The following is a 19,257-nucleotide window of genomic DNA, read 5'->3' on the forward strand; positions in this document are numbered from 1 at the left end:
TTTCCGGCATGTATGCTAACGCACAATGACTGGGGTGCGGACGGCGGCCGATTTGTGGCGTGGTCTTCAGTCCTCTTCTTAGAACCGACGGAGGCCCCCATGTCGGACGCGGCTGACATGATCATTCTGTCGAAAACACAAATATCCAGGGTACTGTGGGAGACGCCCGCTCTCGACTGTTCTACGCGTGAAGCGCGTCTGGATATTTGCGTGACGCCAGTAGCCGAATTTCAGTCAGAAGTCAATCTCGCAGCATTCCTGACATTCCTGACATGGGACCCGCTGGGATGCTGAAGCGGGCGCCGAAGGGCGGTGGTGGGTCGCATGGTAGCAGCTCATCGTCTCATGGAGGAAGCTCATCGAGTAGCAAAGGCGGCGGTAGCGGCAGCGGCAGCGGCAGCAGCAGCAGCGGTAACAAGAGTGGCAGCAAAGGCGGCACGGCAGTCGTAGTAACTAGTGGCCACTCAGGCGGCTCAGGGTCGGGGTCGACTCTTCCGTGGTGGGCTATACTTATCATTGTACTGGCGACTATATTCATAGTCTTGTTCGTTTCCGCGCTCATATATTACTGCCTGAAAGGTTTGTATTCCCCTCCTACTTGCGTGTTAAGATTTTGACTAACTCGAGATCAGAACACAAGCGACCAATCCGAGGCAAGCGCTTCCGCCCATATCACCCTGTATGGAAAGCCTTTTGTGTGGCTAGTGGTCTATGGTTTCCGATATGGCTCTTCAAACTAGTCAAGGGCAAGAAACAGGAGAAATCAACCGGTTCCTACGCCAAGATTGATGAAGGTCACTCTTCGAACAACACCTCATGGTACGGTGCTCCTCCAGGACCTGTAAACGCACCATATACCGAGGGCGGCACGGGCTATGTGCAACCTGCCGGAACCGCTGGTGCTAAATATGAGCCCATGGGCTACGCTGGCGGAGCCTCAACTGCTAGGTCCGATGCCGAAGGAAACTACTTGAGCTCAGTCTACGCACAACCTGTCATCATCGGCCCTATTGAGCAGACAAACGCAATACCGTTACCTTCGCCAAGCCCCAGCCCAGCTCCCAGTATGGTGAGTACGATGACGGCTCCTCCACCGTATGTCGGTAGAGCTGGGAATGGGAGTGATATTTTCAAGCCTCCTCCCTCCCATCCAAGGGCCACGGGAGAAACGGTTTGAAAGGCCTTGTAATGGCAGCGGTCCTCCCCATTTTGCGTGCGAGCTTTTTCTTTATTCGGATCTTGGATATGCTATGGAGTCTCGGCTTGGGTTTCTGTTAGGGTAGCTTGTATCATGTGCCATGATAATGACGGCGGCGGCTTGAGCGAGTTTGATATATACATGTGTGTTGAATACTACCGGGTTGTAGTCATGAGCCGGAATACGAATGATGATTCAGACACTGAAACCTCCTACAAGAAAGTCGTTGATAAATGGCGGCCATTATGCATTTGCCATGAAGCATGTGTGAACATCATCAAGCATGCAATTCTTGGGGAAACATAAACCTCTTTCTTTGCCGCGGCATAAAATCTGAAAGCCAATGTCTCAAACATCAGCCTATATTGACATCTTTTCAGGGTGTGCAGTGGAAGCACCTGCTTCCCCGTTGCTGCGCCTCATCATATACGACCAATGCTCCCACGGATCATCGACAAGTTGCTTGATATCAAAGTGATCTTCGCCTGTGGGTTGGTTGGCAACAAAACCATGTTGAATGCCAAGTCTAGCATACTTTGTTGCCATCCACGGCTGACCTATTGCGTTGTACTCGATAGCAGCATAGGTGTAAGCCTCAAAGATCCTTGAGTGAATGCGTTCCTGTTCGTATAGTGAGATGAGGAGCTCTGCCATATCTGGCGTTGCTGGCGATGTCTTGCTGTAGTCGCGCAGGTAGTGCTGCAACTCTAGGATCTGAACAATTCGCTCGTCCGACTCGGCGACCAGGCGCTCATGCTGGGTGCATTGGCTGCAGGAGCAGGGGAAATGCCATGTTTGCTCGAGTTTCTCAACTCGTTGCTCTCGAGGGAGGAAAAGACTTCAGAAGTTTAGAGTGAAAAAGACCAACGTGAGGAGCCATTGTATTAAAGGACGTGGGGTAGGCTTACTCTACATATGATATAGTAATCTCTTCGCCAGCTGTCACTGGCTTAATCGCATAGACATTTTGCGTGAACGTGTTCGGATCCCAGAAATAGTGCGCGTTGGGTCGGCAGTCGTGGTTCATTCTCGAAACTATTGTTAACAGCCTCAGCAAGATTTCCCTGACAGTTCGAGGTGATAATGGTAACAGGACCGCTCACCTTCAGGAAATACCGTAAAAAAGTGCTGGTCTTCCACGCCTTCCGGGTTCTCGACAATTTCACGATCGGATATGTCAAAAGCATTCGTCAAAATGATCCTATCTACTTGTTCTTCAAAACTTTGGACAGCATCATGGGTTGATAGGTTCAAGAACGCTGGTTGGTGGTTGAGAGGGAGCGACCTGATGGCTCTGGCCTGCATTTGCGTGCGCACATCTTCGCCAATGTCCATGAACAAGCCATAATCGATCATAATGGACGCTGAAACGCTCATGATGTGGTCGCCGGCGTGGAGGTTCCGATTGGCGATCAACCCCATGCCCTTACCAGGGACTTCCTCCACACGCCATCTCGGACTCTCTGCAGCGTTGAGGTCCTTGACATGATCATATCCCTTTAAGTCTTTGAACGCTGTAGTCTTGGCAAGTTTGAGTGCCTCGGATGGAGTCGTGATGATCGTGATACCTCTCTCCCTAGCAACGTCGCGGTCAGTATAAATGCAGTAAGTCCGTGTTCCATTTCCGCCAGAAACACAAGATGTCGCCACTGGCCACGACGATGCGACGGACAAATGGTTCTCATCGGCAGGTTCGTTGAACTCCAAGCGCCCCTCTGAACACTGAGCGTCCTCCACGCCATAAAGTAGACTCTGCCACGTGCACCAGCCCTGGTCAACGACAGCTGCTATAGAGTGCTTCGCCACGACAACCGCAGCACAGAAATGAAGAAGGTCGACCCCTCTCATTTCGACGTATTATTGCCGCAGAGTGGAACGGTAGTAGGCACTACTTGACTTGGCAAGGCTGGTCAACAGGCCGTATATAATGCGTCTTTCTGCAAAAGCTTAAGCTAGAACCATCTCGGAAGCTCAGGTAGAGTTCCCAAGCACCTACGCGGCCATATTGATCTGTTCATATCAAAGACCTTCAGAACCTTGTGACTCTGCAGCCTCTACAGGGATAACCGGATCCCAATACCTCAAGATGGAGAGAAGACTACATTTGCTACATGGCAAGACGCTGTATCGGGAACGCGTTATAGTTCATGCACAACGTGGAAGTGCTCCGGCCGCCAACGTTTGCAATTGGATAGGAGTTCAGGAGTCAGTTTACAGCAGCTGTGTACTGTCCATATGCCGCGGGCAATACTCTGATCAATCTGTATCGACACGTGCATTGGTCTGCCCACCCGGCACATTGGCGAAAGTTGCTTATGTACTTGCCTTTTTGGGAAGCGATTCAATGCCTTGATAAGCAACTTCTCGAAAACTTCAACGAACCAGAATGTACCCACCGTCCCTTGGCATTTGGGGATGAGGGGCTCACTGTGACATCCACCATGGAGTGACTTCAAGAATAAAAATTCAAAGCTCATTATTCTTTAGGCGATGATAGTGGAGTACCAGCTTTGACTGTGCACTACTTCGCCAAGACGCATTTTCCCAAATGGGCTGCTCCACCGATCCCTGCATATGAGCGATATGTTATGATGTTCTACCTTCCTGGATTATCGTCCAGCTCCCGGAGCTGACAAGGGTTTTGGATTTCCTGTGTTCATAGGTCGGGTCGCAAAGAGAAATGAGAAAAGCGTTGGTCAAGTCGACAACCATCTAGAACTGGTTTGAGAGACACCATCCCAATCAAGGCAATGACGACACGTTCGTGCGTTTTTGCTTTGACAGACGATTGGCTGGCGGTGGAAACTAGAGACAGTGTGCAACATGTCCGTCGCATTCCGGTGCTCGAGTATTCGAGCTTGGTTGGAAAGACACTAAGGAACTTGGCGATGGTACTTGCCTCAAGGTCAATTTAAATTATATAGAGGGCGCCAGTGCGCCCCAAGACATGGAAATAACGATCGTTCCTTTGTAGATTGAGGCGAAATCTGGATGATTCTGACTCCCGCAGGATTGAACGAGACGTTCAGTCGCCCAATCCATCCACTATAATCGATCGTCGAGTATCGTTACCACCGATTCCGCATCTATTGATCATTGACAGTGAGGTGCGAAACGATGAAGCTCTCTCAAACATACAGCGTCATTGGTTTGGCGTCCCTTTCCTGGGCCTGCCTTTTACCTGAGGAAAGAGGATTGCCTGCCCGAAGAAATGTGAACCCACGGGCGAACACTGGGCTTGGGGTGGGGACAGGCGATCGATTTAATGGTGGTGCCAAATTTCCTCGAGGTGTTGGCACTCAAGCCGCGGGCACAGATTTGGGCTTGATTCTCAACGTCCAGGAAATCCAGAGCGGCATCCTTGGCCTTGCTCAGGAGTACGACATTGATACTTTCACGACCCCTTATACCACGTACGAGAAGAGGAGCATCTACGGTGGTAAAGCCGGGGGACAAGGAAACAGTAGCGATGCAATCAACGTCTACATCAATGCCGGTATTCACGCAAGAGAGCGCGGTGGCCCCGACAACCTGCTTTATTTCATCTCCGACCTCCTCTACGCCAACAAGAACAAATTGGGCCTTACCTATGGTAGCAAGAAGTACACCGCCCAGGATGTCACGAAGGCGCTGGCTACTGGCATCGTTTTCGTACCCCTGAGTAATCCCGATGGTGTCGCCTACGATCAATCAAGTAACAGCTGCTGGCGCAAGAACCGAAACCCGGCATCTGCCACCTCAGGGCAGCCCGCAACGATTGGGGTCGATTTGAACAGGAATTTTGATTTCCTCTGGGACTTCCCAAACAAGTTCGCCTCTAGCGTCGCATCGGGCACAGCCTCTCAGAGCCCAAGGGCTGAGGATTACCACGGTAAAAGTGCGTTCTCAGAACCCGAGACGAAGAGCATCAAGTGGATTCTGGATTCGCACAAGAACGTTGGCTGGTTCCTTGACCTCCATTCTAACGCTGGAGTTGTCCTTTACAGTTGGGGAAGCGATGACAACCAATCTAAGACTCCGGGAATGAGCTTCTTGAACTCGACATATGACAAGGTCCGAGGTGTCTCGCCAGACCGCAGTGGATTCGTCTACTCCGAGTACACACCTGCGGACGACTGGTCTATCAACCTCAAGACTGCGACTAGCATTCAGACGGCAATGAGTGCAGCAGCTGGGCGCAGCTACGGAGTTGAGCAAGCTTCCGAACTGTATCCGACTTCTGGAGCAAGCGACGATTACTCTTACTCGAGACATTTCGCAGATTCGAGCCTTGGGCTGGTTCACGCCTTTACGGTTGAGTTCGGCTTTGCAAATAATCAAGCCTCGTGTTCGTTCTACCCAACTGCGCAGACATACCGCCAGAACTTGCAGGAGACAGGTGCTGGATTTATGGAGCTGCTTCTGGCTGCAGCACAAAATATCTAGGTATCTTCTGAGATGTCATGTCTACCTTGGCCAGGAATTGGTTGTCACTGCCAGCCATTTGAGGATAGTATCAGTAGGGAACAATATGGTAAAGACAATAAAGTCCCAATCAAAAAGGAGAGTCATACCTCGACCGGACGATCTCCTCTCCAAGTTGTGACGGCATTGTAATTAATCCCTAAACCCGGCGGTGCTGTGCATCTCCAATCATTTCAACCAAAAGGGAGTAGACTCGGATTTTGTCGGGACAGCTCCCAACTAGGGAATAAATAAAGTCCGCCAACGGCCTGCTGGAACCCAGGGCGGGACCTCGATCAGCGAGCAACAGTACGACCTCGGGACCTTATGTCGGAATGCATCATTACTTGCAGGAGCCATCCGAGCTTGCCCGACATAAACTTTCGGCCTTAAAACAAATCGCACCGTGGTGAACACGGAACACGAAAGGACCTAGTATTAACTCCGAGCGTTTCCTGGCATTTTTATGACAGAAAACATGATGTTGCCTGACAGGAAGTACCATGATTTATGTATTAATAACGAACCGGTATTTCACAATTAAGGTAGTAAACGACGGCTCGGAGACGACTCAGAGGTGAAAGCAATTGACCTACAGGCCCACCCTAAGCGTTAATCTACCAGGTTGCCTTCAACATGACCAAGTACAACAAGCTGGCTGGGACGCACGTGCTCGTCATTGGGGGAACGAAGGGCATCGGGCGAGGTGTAGTCGATGCGTCGCTAGAGGCTGGAGCACGGGTTACATGTATGTACAGTCTGGAAGAATTGACTGCCACTTTCTGGCAAGTCTGAGGTTCCAAGTCCAAGACCAGTGTCTCAGGACCTAGATATCCCAACAAATGGACGTCATAAGGAAACTACTGACCCCGAATGTTACAGTGGTCGGATCATCCCAGCGAAGCGCTGATGCTACTGTATCTGAAGTAAAGATTAGCTATCCCTCGGCACTAATCCAGGGATTTGGATGCGATTTGTCACAAGGTACCGTCGAGAGTGACCTCGACGATCTTTTCCGAAAAGTTGGTGAGGTCAACCATCTGGTATATACGGCCGCAGACTCTTTGACGTTGGGTAGCCTCAACGACTTTACCGTTGAAATGATCCACAAGGCAAGCCACATGCGCCTAGTCGTACCGGTCCTGGTCGGCAAGATGGCTGCCCGTCACCTACCAAAGAGTCGGGAATCGAGTTTGACTCTTACGACCGGCGGTATCGCTGATAAAGCAATGCCTGGCTGGGCCCTGATCGCATACTTCGCAAGTGGCCTGACCGGGTTGACGCGAAACCTGGCGCTCGACCTCAAGCCACTTCGCGTCAATGCTGTCGAGCCTGGATTTGTCGACACGGGACTGTGGGACGCCACTCTCACGCCTGAGCAGAAGGCAGGAATAATGGAGGATCTAGCAAAAAAAGTACCAGTGGGGAAAGCTGCTCAGGTTGAGGATGTCGCCGAGGCTTATGTCTACGCCATGAAGGACAAGAACTGCAGTGGTGAAATAATCAAGACACGAGGCGGTGACCACTTGGTCTAACGAGACTCTCGTCCCAGCCGGGGGGCTGGGAGATCCATGTGCAGGACGAAACAGGACGAGTTGACGGCGGTTTCCATACGTTGCCATTAACAGTATACTGTATCTCTAAAGCATGGGGTCGTTATCTAGCCATCTCCGCGCATTAGCCCCACATGCAGACCACTACACCGGTCGGGATTGCTCAGACAACGTGTCTCGCTCCAACCAATCTTGTTCTGTTCAAAGTTGCGCCTTAGTGCGCAAGTGACCAGCTGGATATTGACCCTGCTCGTTCAACTCGCATTCCTAAGAACATCAACAGAACATCATAGACACACAGACACGTTGCGCGTTTCTCGACAGTGGAGACCTCTAGACGCAATTGTTCAGAACTTTGGTAGTCCTCAATAACGGTGTATTGCGTCATCGAACACCATCCGAATTAGTGTAACGGTTAACATACCTCGCTTTCATCATGATAATCCGAGGAGCTCGGGGTTCGATTCCCCGATTCGGAGTGAGCACATTAAGTTACAATAAAGTAAAATGTACTGTAAATTTTCGCCTTTCCTTTTTCATGAACTTCCGCTTATGGTGCTCTCGTATACGTGGTGCATACATAGGGAGTGTATTCGCTTGCTTGACTAGTCTTACCGAGGTGCCACTCGACTCATGGGTGATTAGGTACACTGGGTACGCCTTACGGAGAAACCCCGGCCATCGAAGCGCTGATGGAACCTGACTGCTGCCCAGGTAAGAGCTGCGAATAACCCATTAGGTTACGGACTTGTTACGTGCGCATCGTCATCATAATCATCACTATCAAGGCATCTACGTGGGCCGCTCGGCCATCATATTTCCACTATGTTATGAGAGCTGATTTGGATCAGCTACCGAGTTCTTACTTGCGGTTCAAGTTTAAGAATAACGTTGACCTATCGTGGAACTACCTACGTATACATGCCCTAAGCACTTCGTCAGCGCTCTTCCTCTCGCCAAATGTTGGACCCTGCCTTTCTGCTCGTTTGTGTTGCTTTTAAAGGTGTTGGCTTGTATTGAATCAGTCCTGCGACGCTTGCAAGCACTCCCTATCTGTAGGCGGGACACAAGACATGCTGCCAGCTCTGCGTTTACTAAAAAGCCGAGGCTTAGCTCGCTTTGGTTCTTGCAACAACCAGCTCCCAAACAGACCCTTTTCTGTCACTACAATCACCTCCACAACCTCAAAGATGACGCAACAAAATGCTCACGGCCACGACGAGTCGCCCCGTGCAAATCCAGTCTCGGGCCAGCACATTGTTGTCGTCCGCGGGCAGCTCAAAGGCCATGACGCCACCTGGCCGGAGGATTTGCCGGGCGGTAGGGAAGCTATAGAGGGCTTTCCACCATTCATAGTCTGTCCACTCAGCTTGGATTCCAAGACCCGCTAACTAACTGACTCCGCAACAGAAATGGCTTACGCAGCTTGAAAAGTCGCTGAGGCTTCAGTCAGAACAGTCTCACCAATTCCACGATGAGCCCTACAAGCTTTTCAAGATTGATGTGCAATCCTTCGATCAGTTTGGCAGCCGTTTAGGTTTTTTGAAGTTGAAGGCAGAAATCAAGAAAGAAAATCCCCACGATCCTGCAGACAAGAATCATCCCCTGCCTGGAATCGTGTTCTTGCGGGGCCCGGCCGTCGCCATGCTGATCGTTCTCACGCCTGATGATGTGGAGAAAGGTAGTAAGCAAGAGGAAGAGGATCGCCAGATCATCCTTACTATTCAGCCACGCATTCCTGCTGGAAGTCTCGAGTTTGTGGAGCTGCCGGCTGGCATGGTGGATGATAAGGAGTTCAAGGGCGCCGTAGCTGAAGAGATCAAGGAAGAACTGGGAATGACCATCAAGGCATCTGAGCTGAAGGAGTTGAGTGCTCCTGCTCAAGAATCCCGCGAAGGCAGTTCTGGTGAGGCGTTGCCTGTGGCCATGTACCCGTCTGCCGGCGGCTGTGACGAGTACATCAGATTTTATACTGCAGAGCGGCGCTTGCCGCGGAACGAGATCGAGAAATACAACCACAAACTTACAGGTCTAAGGGACCATGGAGAGAAGATTACACTGAAGCTTGTTAAGCTGAAGGATCTGTGGAAAGAAGGGGCTCGTGATTCGAAATGCTTAGCTGCTCTTGCCCTCTGGGAAGGGTTGAAAAGGGAGGGGAGGCTGTGAATTGGACCAATCGTGTTTTTTGTAACACCATGTATCGTATGCTTTACAGAGACTCGCTTTCATATCTTGGTCCCGCGGGCAGCCAAACCAATGTGCTGTTAGCTGTAGTTAGAACTACTCTCAGTCTTTACACCGCCTTACCAGATCAATCGATGAAATTCAACTATGCTTGCCCACCCTCTGCGATTTCAATTCGGTCCTTCCCCCTCCGCAGAGCACGGCCAGAGTCCGGGAGACTGGTCAGCCTCCGACGAATGTGACTGTCTCTCAGGGAGCGAACCAACTATCCAATCAGGACGCCCGACACGCCCCAAACATCACCCCTTTCCAGAACACCCCTCCTACTAGATCCAACGGGATGCCCGGACGAGGCGGCTTCCGAGGAGGTCTCCGAGGCGGGTATGGAGGCGCGTATACTGCACAAATTGGAAACAGTAACAGCAGAGTGTAGCTACCTCTAAGGAGCCAGTCGAAGAACCCATTTATGAATGGATCGGAATCCATTACGGGGAAACGCGTATGTTTCGGATGCGGGAAGGTTGGACACTTCCAGCCTGCTTATGAGTCAGAGGAGAAACTCCTGCCTTGGGAGAGATCATACCTGAGAGGCGGAAGGCCTTCGCACGGTCACGAATGCATTGGTTCCTTCGTCGCGGCTCCCAAACGAGCTAACTTGTATTCCCAGCAGCCCACCAACCGCTTGCTCCAGCCAACCACAGTCGTTTTCGTTCAGCGCAGGAGGCATCGAAGGATTTGTGGTCGTAATCAATGACCTCCGGCGGGACCTCTTGCTCCTCTCCTAGCCAAGGCTCATTGAAGATGCCTATGGAATCCAGGCGAGATCTGTCCCACATGGCATAACCTGTGCGCCTTAAAGGCCAGTCGTCAAAATTCATGAACGAGTGCAAGCCACGATCTTGAGAATATAACAGTGTGTCCGCTAGGCAGTAGTCTCCGCCCCCTGTAGCACTTTCCAAACCGTTCGACCACCGGTATATATCCTCAGGGCCTGTATCATTTTCGTCGTAGTATGGCTTCTCACTGTAAGGAAGTACATCGACCGGCGTACCATGGACCCTTATCCAAGACATCACATGATCCAGTTCCGACGGTAGATAATTGAGAATATTAATGTCCCGTACTCCGTCGCGTAGCTGCAGTACCTCATTGATGATCTCTGCTCGCTCTTCGAACGTTTCGTCGGCAAGCAAGGAGTGGACAGTTTCAATCCCCCATTACAATATTTGTGAAACTTGTTCGTCATATGGACTGCAGTTGGGAGTTCTTGTTCTATACGCCCCCCACTCAACATCATGAGTACTCATCGAGTTTATGGCTGTTTCTTGTTAGTCAATACTTGTCTGGTTGCCTCCATAAACAAGAGGCACAGTAATTTCTAAAGGGCTTACCAGTTGCAATACGGGCGCCAAGGAAGTGAACGATGGAGCCTAACTGGGCATTTTCCCAAGGGGAACATTTGGAAAAGAATGGTGCGAAAGAGTGACCTTGTGGAGGATGGCTAGTAACGTGAATGTTGTCGTAAATGAAGACTCTGGTGCGTTGAATACGTCCCATCTCAGCTGCAGTTGCAGATCGGTTATCGAGGCTGGAACCAAGCTTCTCTGCATCGTTCTCCTTGCACCATGCGAGAAACATGTTGCCCAAGTGAAGCACAAGTTTGTGGCGTTCAGCAATATCGGTACCCTTTTTCCAGCAAACGGAGGTCGGGGGACTTGGTCGGGTATCCAGGGCTTGGGTAATCAGATTCTGCAGGTACTCCGAGCGTTCGCCAGGTAGTGTCCATTGCTTTTACAGCACATGGCGTAGCATGACAGCTTCCGAAAGACAGTCTGTCAGCACCTCGTTCTGCAGGACTCGGGCGTTCAGCTTGCTGCGCTGATGTTCTGAATAGATGCGACAGAAATCAGTTAAGCAAGAACTGCTGACTGAAGCGTCGTCAAGTCAGGAATTCGCTCCATTATTTTCGCATGAATTTCTGTAGGCAGTCTTTCGATAGGGGCTCAGAGGTGACGAGCCTCTCGAACCGTGGGGTGCTTGATCACCCATGGTGTCGCATGCAATGGTGGATGTGGGAAAAAGTCGGCGACAAACACAGAAATGAATGGCAAATGGTTGGGCTAATATACATATCGAAGAGACGTATCGACTGCAAGTGAGTTTAATTTGGTACTGCAAGTGACAAATTACAAGTAAATTCAGCATCGTAAGATGCCACCAATCTGGCAATGCGCGGAAGTGAAATTATGACCCGCCTTTGGACTTCATGGATTAATCACACATCTCTGCCAAGATCCATTGTGTTTCATGACGGAAAAGTTACAACGAATTTTTAGAGAGATATCGCAAGGGAACAATAGTCGGTTAGAACATCTCTTTGTCGTCGATGTCAAGACCTGCTCGATTATTTTTCCCCAGCGAAGAATGACTCTTGTATCTTGTGACACGACGGCGTACGTTCATTATCAAAACTTCCACCTTTGACATGTAATAGAGTGCTTCTTCATTATAAATTTGTGACGCACGAGTCTAAACACCAAAAGATAACCTGTGCGGCGTAAGATGGCGCGCTTCTGTTGCAGGCTGTATGATGAGACCAGGCAACCTGAACGTATCAGAACAGGCGAGAATATCGGTGACCATCAGACAAAACACAAACCAGGACCTCCGTGCCATGATTAGCTCATGTTAAATCAATTCTCCCTTCCGCGAGAAAGTCATTCACAAGTTGCTCCTTTGCGTATACTCCAAACTCCTTGACTGGTTAACGCATTTCCGTCACTGTCGTTCCCGTAAGCCTTCGTCAAACCTCAAAATTCCAATCGTGATATTGAATCCGCAGCTCGATACAGTTGTTTAGAACTTACATTTAAGGTGTGTGTGCTCGCTCAACTAGTCGCTGTCCCACGCAAAACCCTGTTGACGACTCTTAGTTATACAATCAGGCGGCTGATTATAGTAAACAAAGTGGCACTCAGCACCACGGTCACAACTCCCTCCATGGACCCATTTGTGAGTACGGTCGCAAACAACCCAGGCCGATAAGTTGGCATTGCATTGGTAACTCCCTGCCTGACATCCTGTCTCCGGTTTGTTGCGGGTGCTTGTTCCCCCAAGGACGCTATCGCGTAGGCTTGGGGCTCCCACAGCTGCAGCTGCGAGAGACAGGACAATAAACCACCGCATGCGTAGTAATAGAGCCAAATAAAGTAACTGAGGTTTATTTCACCAAAATAAAGGCTGCAAACCGAAGAGGAAGAGCGGGTGGCTGTCCATTTGAAGCACGCATATTCCTTGGTCCGCCGGAACTCTTTGCTGTTTCCGCCACACAAAAACAATAGGCCGCTTCCTGATGGATTTGACACACTGAAAGCTAAATACACAGACTCAATTTCACTCTAATAAATCCATCTCCAAGCAAAGTTCACGCAATGCGAGGGCGGGCGGTCAGCTTTTAGAGTTTGGCCTGCCCCCCTATCAACCAGAATTGTGAACAGTAGCTAAAACCAATCAAAGCACGACAATCATGTGACGGTGCCACTACACGGTTCGAAGGATGTTCACCGGACGTCTTGAGGACTGATTATGTCTATAGTAGACTGGAAGGCAGACGCAATGCAGAAGGCTACGATACCCTCGGGAGACTAGCAGCCTGTACTGCTAGTACGACCTTCTGGTTTTATATACAAGGCAAGCAGTAGATGAATGAGACACATGCTGATTACCAGTGAAATGCGGATAGGGCTAGCTTGAAATCCTACAAACGATTGTTTCCGGTTTGCATCATCTGCAGAGATCATCTGCAGTCCCAACAAGAGATCGTTCAGCCTCTAGTCGGGTATGAATCTCGACCCATACCCTATAGACAACAAAAGAAAGGTGACCGCTAGCATTGGTGCCAGACTACACCAGAATACTTGGCTATGCAAAGTACAAGTCGCAGTTCCAGGCAATCGCTAGATCGTTGCATGGATTGCATTCCATCACTGAATCTTCTTTGGACCCGAGGCAGGGGAGCTCACCCCTCCGAATAATCCAAGTAGGTAAGCTGTCCTTGTTAAACATAGAAACGCCTGTGTACCTGTCAGCGATTTCTGCAAGATAGCGTGCAGGCAATAACGTACCGTGGCACCAACGTTACCCCATGTCATAGCATTCCACTCAGCCACTGCCATGAACCTATCGTAACCCAGCAGATAGGCCGTAAGGCCGATGTGCCCTAAATCGGCAATCCATAGGGCCCAGAGATAACTTCGAACTACCTTCAGCTCAGAGGTTGTGTAAAGTACAGCCACGCCGACCATGAAGAGGAGCCCGTAAGCATTACCGAGCTGTAGGGCGACAAGGCGAGCATTGTCAGTGTGATGGAGGGTTTCAGGCGACACGATCTGCTCTGTAATGAACCAGTCTGGCGATATGAGCGGAGCAACAGCACCCGAAATCCTTTGCAGTCCCTTAGCTGACAGTGTTCCTATCCTCGCAGGAGATGTTGCAACAGCTGTGATGCGAGACTTACAGTGAGATTGGTTCCAGAACCGTGAACACGACCCTTGGGAAAGGGGGCAATTGAGAGGCCACTGAGCGAGCTTGTGTTCAGAGACAGTGGTAGCCACTCAAACTGCAATGTATCGTGAGAAGTTTACCAGTGCAGTCCGTCACTGGGTAAGTTGTTTCAACCAATCAAATAGATAGCCCCTAGACTCAGGTACCGTCCAGTGCTTTCATCATAAGATTGACCCCTGCCTGATGGCAAAACCACCCGATTTGCACGTTATTGGGAGGAAGCCCGACTACACACAACCTGCATCCTCGCGCAAGTCGATCTAGAGCTAGCTATGGACACTGCCCTGACTGCTTTCTTCTGTCGAATGTTAATGGGCTGTCTTCCTGAGCACTGTGTGGATTGATGCGAGGCTCCAAATGCACTCTTGGCATCGAAATGCAACCCCCAACTTTGGGACGCCTTTGCCCCACCAGGGCCGCCTGGGGCCGGGCCTCTCCAAATCATGCTGCTCTTCGGTGATAGGAGCAAACAGCCTGCAGCAGTGGCCTGTAGCAACTTGTTCGTTGTAGCAAATGCAGACCTGACGCCGATCTCGTCTCGGATCGGCGGCCTAGGAAGTGAGGGGACACCGAACCAGGCGAGCCTAGAACGCGGCTTTCATTCCAGGTGCATCTCGGTCGGGGGCGAGGACCGGGGTCGCATTTTCTGTCCCCCAATCTCAACTACCGGCAACCTTTCACCATTGACAAATGTCAAACCTATCGCCGTCGATAGGGCCAGTGGCTTGATCTTCGCACGACGACGGCGACAGGGCCCAAAGCAATCAAGTACGCCTCCCAACAGCCAAGCTGGTCCACGATCAGCAAGCACTGTGAGAGAGCATAGACGTGCACCCCGCTTGCCTGCTTCCGGGTGATGGGTTGAGCAGCTCGGCCAATGCCGGCTCGGACGTTAGCAGCAGCACAGTATCGGTACGGTATGTGTTGAAGAGATCGATATCCCAGTTGACATTCCCGTCTCCGCTCCTGACTCCAAGCTCTCTCCACGGCTCCTGCCGCAGCGCGTGGAGGCGAGAAGAGCGCCGGTCTGCCGGTCCCCTATCTGATCCAACTCGCACCCTTCTGGGCACCCGTGGAGCTATTGCAGATGGGAAAGTGGAATCACCCGCCTTACCTGGCCGTTCGTCTACACTGTAGGTAGATGAGCAATGTGTACCTCTCCCGAAAGAAAGTTACCTTACCTGCCGTTCCCGCCACCGGTGCTTTGCCTCTGAAACTCTAGACGGCCGGCCTCGCCCCGTTGCAACAACACAACTTGGACGTCTTTGACCCGTCGTATACCTCGCCGCCCTATCCCAATGCCCTCCCCCCGGCTGGAGCCCCGCGACCTACGATGGCTACCATCGAGCCACGGCTCATTCACTTGCTGAATGAGTCGACGGCCACGCCCAAACCACATCACAATGAACTTCCGCCGATCAAAGGTCTAAGCCTGCCAAAGCCCTCGGGCCGCCAACATCCTCCTCCGATCGAACCAGATGCCGGCCACCGGAACGGAGGGCCAGACATCAGTGCGGCAGGCCAATTGGCCTCGCAGTCTATCCCTCCATTGTTCTCCATGACAGACGATAGTCTTGCAAATACGGCGACGTGGAAGGACACGAACTATGGCACCGAGAGAAACCTGTTACACCACATCTCCTCACAAGACCTGCGTAAGATCTTGGATGACACTACCGAGGCATCAGAAGACCCAACGGCCAAGAAAAGGCCCGTCAAGGAAGACTTCGTACAGCTGCCCCAACCGCTGAAGAAGCAGAAGGCAACGTCGGAGGTTAGATTTCCCCCCATGATCGTGGGGTTGGTCCAACCGCCCACGGACGCCGCTCTGTTCCCACCCATCTCGTCTGCATCATTTGATCACCGCCCACGCTCTGAGCCGCCAAAGTCTATGGGCATCAGCAAGCCTCCTGAGACCTTACCGACTACGGACGACAAAGCTGCAACGACCCAGCCGCCTGATGCCGAGAAGACCCCAACAGGCAGGATCAAGAGACGGGCGGCCAAACCGCGAAGAAAGTGGACGGAGGAAGAGACGAACCACCTGTTGTTAGGTGTTAGTAAATACGGCGTTGGCAGGTGGACCGACATCCTTGAAGATAGGCAGTTCAAGTTTAACGAGAGGACTGCTGGTGACCTGAAGGATCGGTTCCGAACCTGCTGTCCGGAAGAGCTCAGAGCCACAGCGAAGGCCAAACAGGGAGTCCAACAGGCCAGGCTGACGGCAGCGGCACCTGGCGTCAAGCCGAAGAAAGGTCTCATGTCGGAGAACATCCTGAACGAACCCAAGGAGCCCGCCGAGCCGGTTGAGCCTGTGGAGCCCGAACAAGCTTCCTCGACCCAGAACGACTCGGATTCGGCGCCCAGGCAACGGAAGAGCCGTGCTCACCGCAAGAAGCTGGAAGACTTGGCTGAACTAGGGATCAAGGGGCCGTTCAAGACATCACAGCGTCGCAATCGTCGGCCATTCTCAGAACAAGACGACCGAGAGATCCTGGAGGGATTCGAGATATACGGCCCTCAGTGGACGAGAATCCAGCGTGATTCAAGATTTCACCTTGCCAACAGGCAGCCCACGGACTTGAGAGACAGACTGAGAAACAAGTACCCGGAGAAGTTTGCCAGCACCGAAAAGACGGCAATGCAGATCAAGGAAGCGAGCCGAGGCAACAGCCTCCTGGAGCCCAGCGTTGACATGACGATTGGCCATTCCTTGGATAAGAACAAATCAGCCTTGCTGGAACCGCAACTGATACAGAATAGCTCGAAAGAGGACATGCCCAAGTGGCCGATCTCTGCGAGCCTGATGGAAACGGCTGAGTCTTCACAAGCTCCTTCGCATGTCTTCTGGAATGAAGCAGCTGGGACGGCATTCCCGTCCGGTAGCATCGGAGAGATGGATATTTCGCGCCTGCTCCTTGACGACACGCAGATTGCCCAAGAGCCGTCCTTGTCGGAAAAACGAGGTTTGGGGTGAACCACAAGGCCGAGAGGTATGGTAAGAACAAAAGTGAGTTTGAGTTTTGGAGAGTTCCAATGACAGCGCGCACAAGACCGGCAGGCTGCACAAGACAGCGCTGCGCCAGCCAAAGCAACTGCTAATCGAGCGGCGCCGTCGCTGAACTTGACTGCGGTGCGTACACGAGAATGAGAGCAGGCCACACACCGGTTACGATGCTGGCACCTTGTTAGTATAATTTCTTGGCCCCATGAGTGTCGAGGATGGGATGTAATGGATTTGAAAGAACGCCCAGGCCGTAGGCGACGACAAACTGCCCAGAGCAAAGCTCTCCTCCAGCTCCGGGGCAGGGTAATGTGTATGATGTGTGTCAGGCTAGAATGCCACCCAGATGTTGAGGATTGTCTACAAGAGAGCTATCATCACTCTGCGAGGTACTTAGTGTGTGTAGATGGAGGATCATATGATGAATGAATACATGATAGGGGTTGCTCAGTCACAATCCTGTACCATCCGTTGGCCATGTGCGTATGTCAAGGTAAACCATAAAGCTCCTGCCCGGATCATGTGTGGCATCAGCCTCTGGCTACCGCCTATTCCCAACGTTTGGCTTCGAGATCAGCGTGTGACTAGCCACTGCAGATTGTACACTATACTACTTGCCTCTCTCTCAAACCACAGCTACGTGATTCAGACGACCGCCAGTCAGCGGCTTGGCTTAGGAGCATCTCTCCCAGCGAGAGCCCAGCTGGCACTTCCGGCTGGCCAAGTGCCAGAGTTCATTCTTGGCAGCAGGTCTGGCAGGGGTGCTTGGGGTCTGTGCGCAGCCCATTTTTTTTTTTTGCGGCAGCCTACAGTAAAGGGCCCCAGCTTGGGGCCAATAAATCACGTGTGAAATTTCGCTAGGGCACAACAACCCTTCAATTCAATCCTTCACTTTTGGGTCAGGAACTTTTTCCCCAGTGTCAAACCCGCATCACCCAGCCCCGACCTCACGACCAAGCCGACAACAACTAACCGTCAAAATGGGTAGAGGACCGTAAGTAACAGCCATTCTAGAAGCCTCAGCTGCAAGGCGGATTTATTATCGGTGGCCGTCGTGGCCGCCGAGAAGAATCCTGCCGCACTCGTGGTTGCCGCGACCCTCATGCTGATATTCGTCTTCCTGCAGTAAGAAGCACCAGAAGCGCCTGAGCGCTCCCTCCCACTGGCTTCTCGACAAGCTCTCGGGTGTCTACGCCCCCAAGCCGTCGGCCGGTCCCCACAAGCAGCGAGAATGTCTTCCCCTCATCATCTTCCTGCGCAACCGCCTCAAGTACGCGCTCAACTACCGTGAGACCAAGTCGATCCTCATGCAGCGCCTGATCAAGGTTGACGGCAAGGTTCGCACCGACTCGACCTACCCCGCCGGCTTCATGGACGTCATCACCATCGAGAAGACTGGCGAGCACTTCCGCCTCATCTACGACACCAAGGGCCGCTTCACCGTCCACCGCATCCAGGCCGAGGAGGCCGAGTACAAGCTGGGCAAGGTCAAGAGAGTGCAACTTGGCAAGGGCGGCATCCCATTCTTGGTCACGCACGATGCGAGAACGTAAGTTCTGTCAGACATCATTCAGCCGTTGGATCAAGCTTTGGTCGAACCACCTTACTATGCTATGTGTTTGCGTATGCGTACATGGGAACACTCGAAAAGAGCTCTGAGACAATGGCTGTATGTTACCCCTTCCCCGGCATGTTGCTAACGTGTCATGTCAAACAGCATCCGCTACCCTGACCCCTTGATCAAGGTCAACGACACCGTCAAGATCGACCTGAACACCGGCAAGATCTCTGACTTTGTCAAGTTCGACACCGGCGCCATTGTCATGGCCACCGGTGGTCGTAACATGGGCCGTGTCGGTGTCATCACCCACCGTGAGAGACACGATGGTGGTTTCAACATCGTCCACATCAAGGACGCCATTGACAACACCTTCGCCACCCGTGAGAGCAACGTCTTCGTCATCGGTTCCGAGAAGCCCTGGATCTCCCTCCCCAAGGGTAAGGGTGTCAAGCTTACCATTGCTGAGGAGAGAGACCGCCGCCGCGCCCACGCTCTGACTGGCCACTAAATGCTTGGTATGGTAAACAAAAAGGGATTGTATGGCAACGGTTGACTTTGACACGCATGGGCTGGAGTCTAAGGCTATTGGTTTGTGCTTACCACATGAGAGAAGCTTCTTAGGTAAATGAAGCTCAATGAGAAAGCAATTGACAATTGAGACCCCCATTCAGCCCTAGACCTACTCGGTGCCAGTGATTACTCTCCCCATGGGCTTGCTATTGTTGTGCCAACTTTGCGTTCAGAGTGTGAA

The 19,257-nt window shown here is 51.7% G+C and overlaps 9 protein-coding genes across 9 annotated transcripts; 6 read left to right on the forward strand and 3 right to left on the reverse strand.

Annotated features, from left to right (window-relative positions):
• Positions 1–272: 272 nt before the first annotated feature.
• Positions 273–1,177, forward strand: JN550_004880 (uncharacterized protein; the record flags this gene model as incomplete). Its single annotated transcript, XM_049316445.1, has 2 exons — positions 273–315; positions 633–1,177. 2 exons carry the CDS (start codon positions 273–275, stop codon positions 1,175–1,177), a joined length of 588 nt encoding a protein of 195 aa, XP_049173078.1.
• A 381-nt stretch (positions 1,178–1,558) lies between these two features.
• On the reverse strand, positions 1,559–3,046 carry JN550_004881 (uncharacterized protein; the record flags this gene model as incomplete). Its single annotated transcript, XM_049316446.1, has 3 exons — positions 1,559–1,967; positions 2,107–2,233; positions 2,302–3,046. The coding sequence occupies 3 exons, from the start codon at positions 3,044–3,046 to the stop codon at positions 1,559–1,561; spliced, it is 1,281 nt and encodes a 426-aa protein (XP_049173079.1).
• A 1,269-nt stretch (positions 3,047–4,315) lies between these two features.
• On the forward strand, positions 4,316–5,623 carry JN550_004882 (uncharacterized protein; the record flags this gene model as incomplete). The annotated part of the gene is made up of 1 exon (XM_049316447.1): positions 4,316–5,623. The coding sequence occupies one exon, from the start codon at positions 4,316–4,318 to the stop codon at positions 5,621–5,623; it is 1,308 nt and encodes a 435-aa protein (XP_049173080.1).
• Positions 5,624–6,277: 654 nt separating this feature from the next.
• Positions 6,278–7,176, forward strand: JN550_004883 (uncharacterized protein; the record flags this gene model as incomplete). The annotated part of the gene is made up of 2 exons (XM_049316448.1): positions 6,278–6,389; positions 6,524–7,176. The coding sequence occupies 2 exons, from the start codon at positions 6,278–6,280 to the stop codon at positions 7,174–7,176; spliced, it is 765 nt and encodes a 254-aa protein (XP_049173081.1).
• A 1,208-nt stretch (positions 7,177–8,384) lies between these two features.
• Positions 8,385–9,360, forward strand: JN550_004884 (uncharacterized protein; the record flags this gene model as incomplete). The annotated part of the gene is made up of 2 exons (XM_049316449.1): positions 8,385–8,549; positions 8,605–9,360. The coding sequence occupies 2 exons, from the start codon at positions 8,385–8,387 to the stop codon at positions 9,358–9,360; spliced, it is 921 nt and encodes a 306-aa protein (XP_049173082.1).
• Positions 9,361–10,028: 668 nt separating this feature from the next.
• On the reverse strand, positions 10,029–11,016 carry JN550_004885 (uncharacterized protein; the record flags this gene model as incomplete). The annotated part of the gene is made up of 2 exons (XM_049316451.1): positions 10,029–10,546; positions 10,770–11,016. 2 exons carry the CDS (start codon positions 11,014–11,016, stop codon positions 10,029–10,031), a joined length of 765 nt encoding a protein of 254 aa, XP_049173083.1.
• Positions 11,017–13,361: 2,345 nt separating this feature from the next.
• Positions 13,362–14,185, reverse strand: JN550_004886 (uncharacterized protein; the record flags this gene model as incomplete). The annotated part of the gene is made up of 4 exons (XM_049316452.1): positions 13,362–13,451; positions 13,503–13,832; positions 13,895–13,996; positions 14,177–14,185. The coding sequence occupies 4 exons, from the start codon at positions 14,183–14,185 to the stop codon at positions 13,362–13,364; spliced, it is 531 nt and encodes a 176-aa protein (XP_049173084.1).
• A 199-nt stretch (positions 14,186–14,384) lies between these two features.
• Positions 14,385–16,918, forward strand: JN550_004887 (uncharacterized protein; the record flags this gene model as incomplete). Its single annotated transcript, XM_049316453.1, has 3 exons — positions 14,385–14,709; positions 14,919–15,061; positions 15,164–16,918. 3 exons carry the CDS (start codon positions 14,385–14,387, stop codon positions 16,916–16,918), a joined length of 2,223 nt encoding a protein of 740 aa, XP_049173085.1.
• Positions 16,919–17,925: 1,007 nt separating this feature from the next.
• Positions 17,926–19,014, forward strand: JN550_004888 (uncharacterized protein; the record flags this gene model as incomplete). Its single annotated transcript, XM_049316454.1, has 3 exons — positions 17,926–17,939; positions 18,072–18,494; positions 18,663–19,014. The coding sequence occupies 3 exons, from the start codon at positions 17,926–17,928 to the stop codon at positions 19,012–19,014; spliced, it is 789 nt and encodes a 262-aa protein (XP_049173086.1).
• Between the last annotated feature and the right edge of the window lie 243 nt (positions 19,015–19,257).

This window comes from Neoarthrinium moseri, assembly GCF_022829205.1.
Source record: "Neoarthrinium moseri strain CBS 164.80 chromosome Unknown scaffold14_Wmoseri_CBS_16480, whole genome shotgun sequence".
Lineage (NCBI taxonomy): Eukaryota > Fungi > Ascomycota > Sordariomycetes > Amphisphaeriales > Apiosporaceae > Neoarthrinium > Neoarthrinium moseri.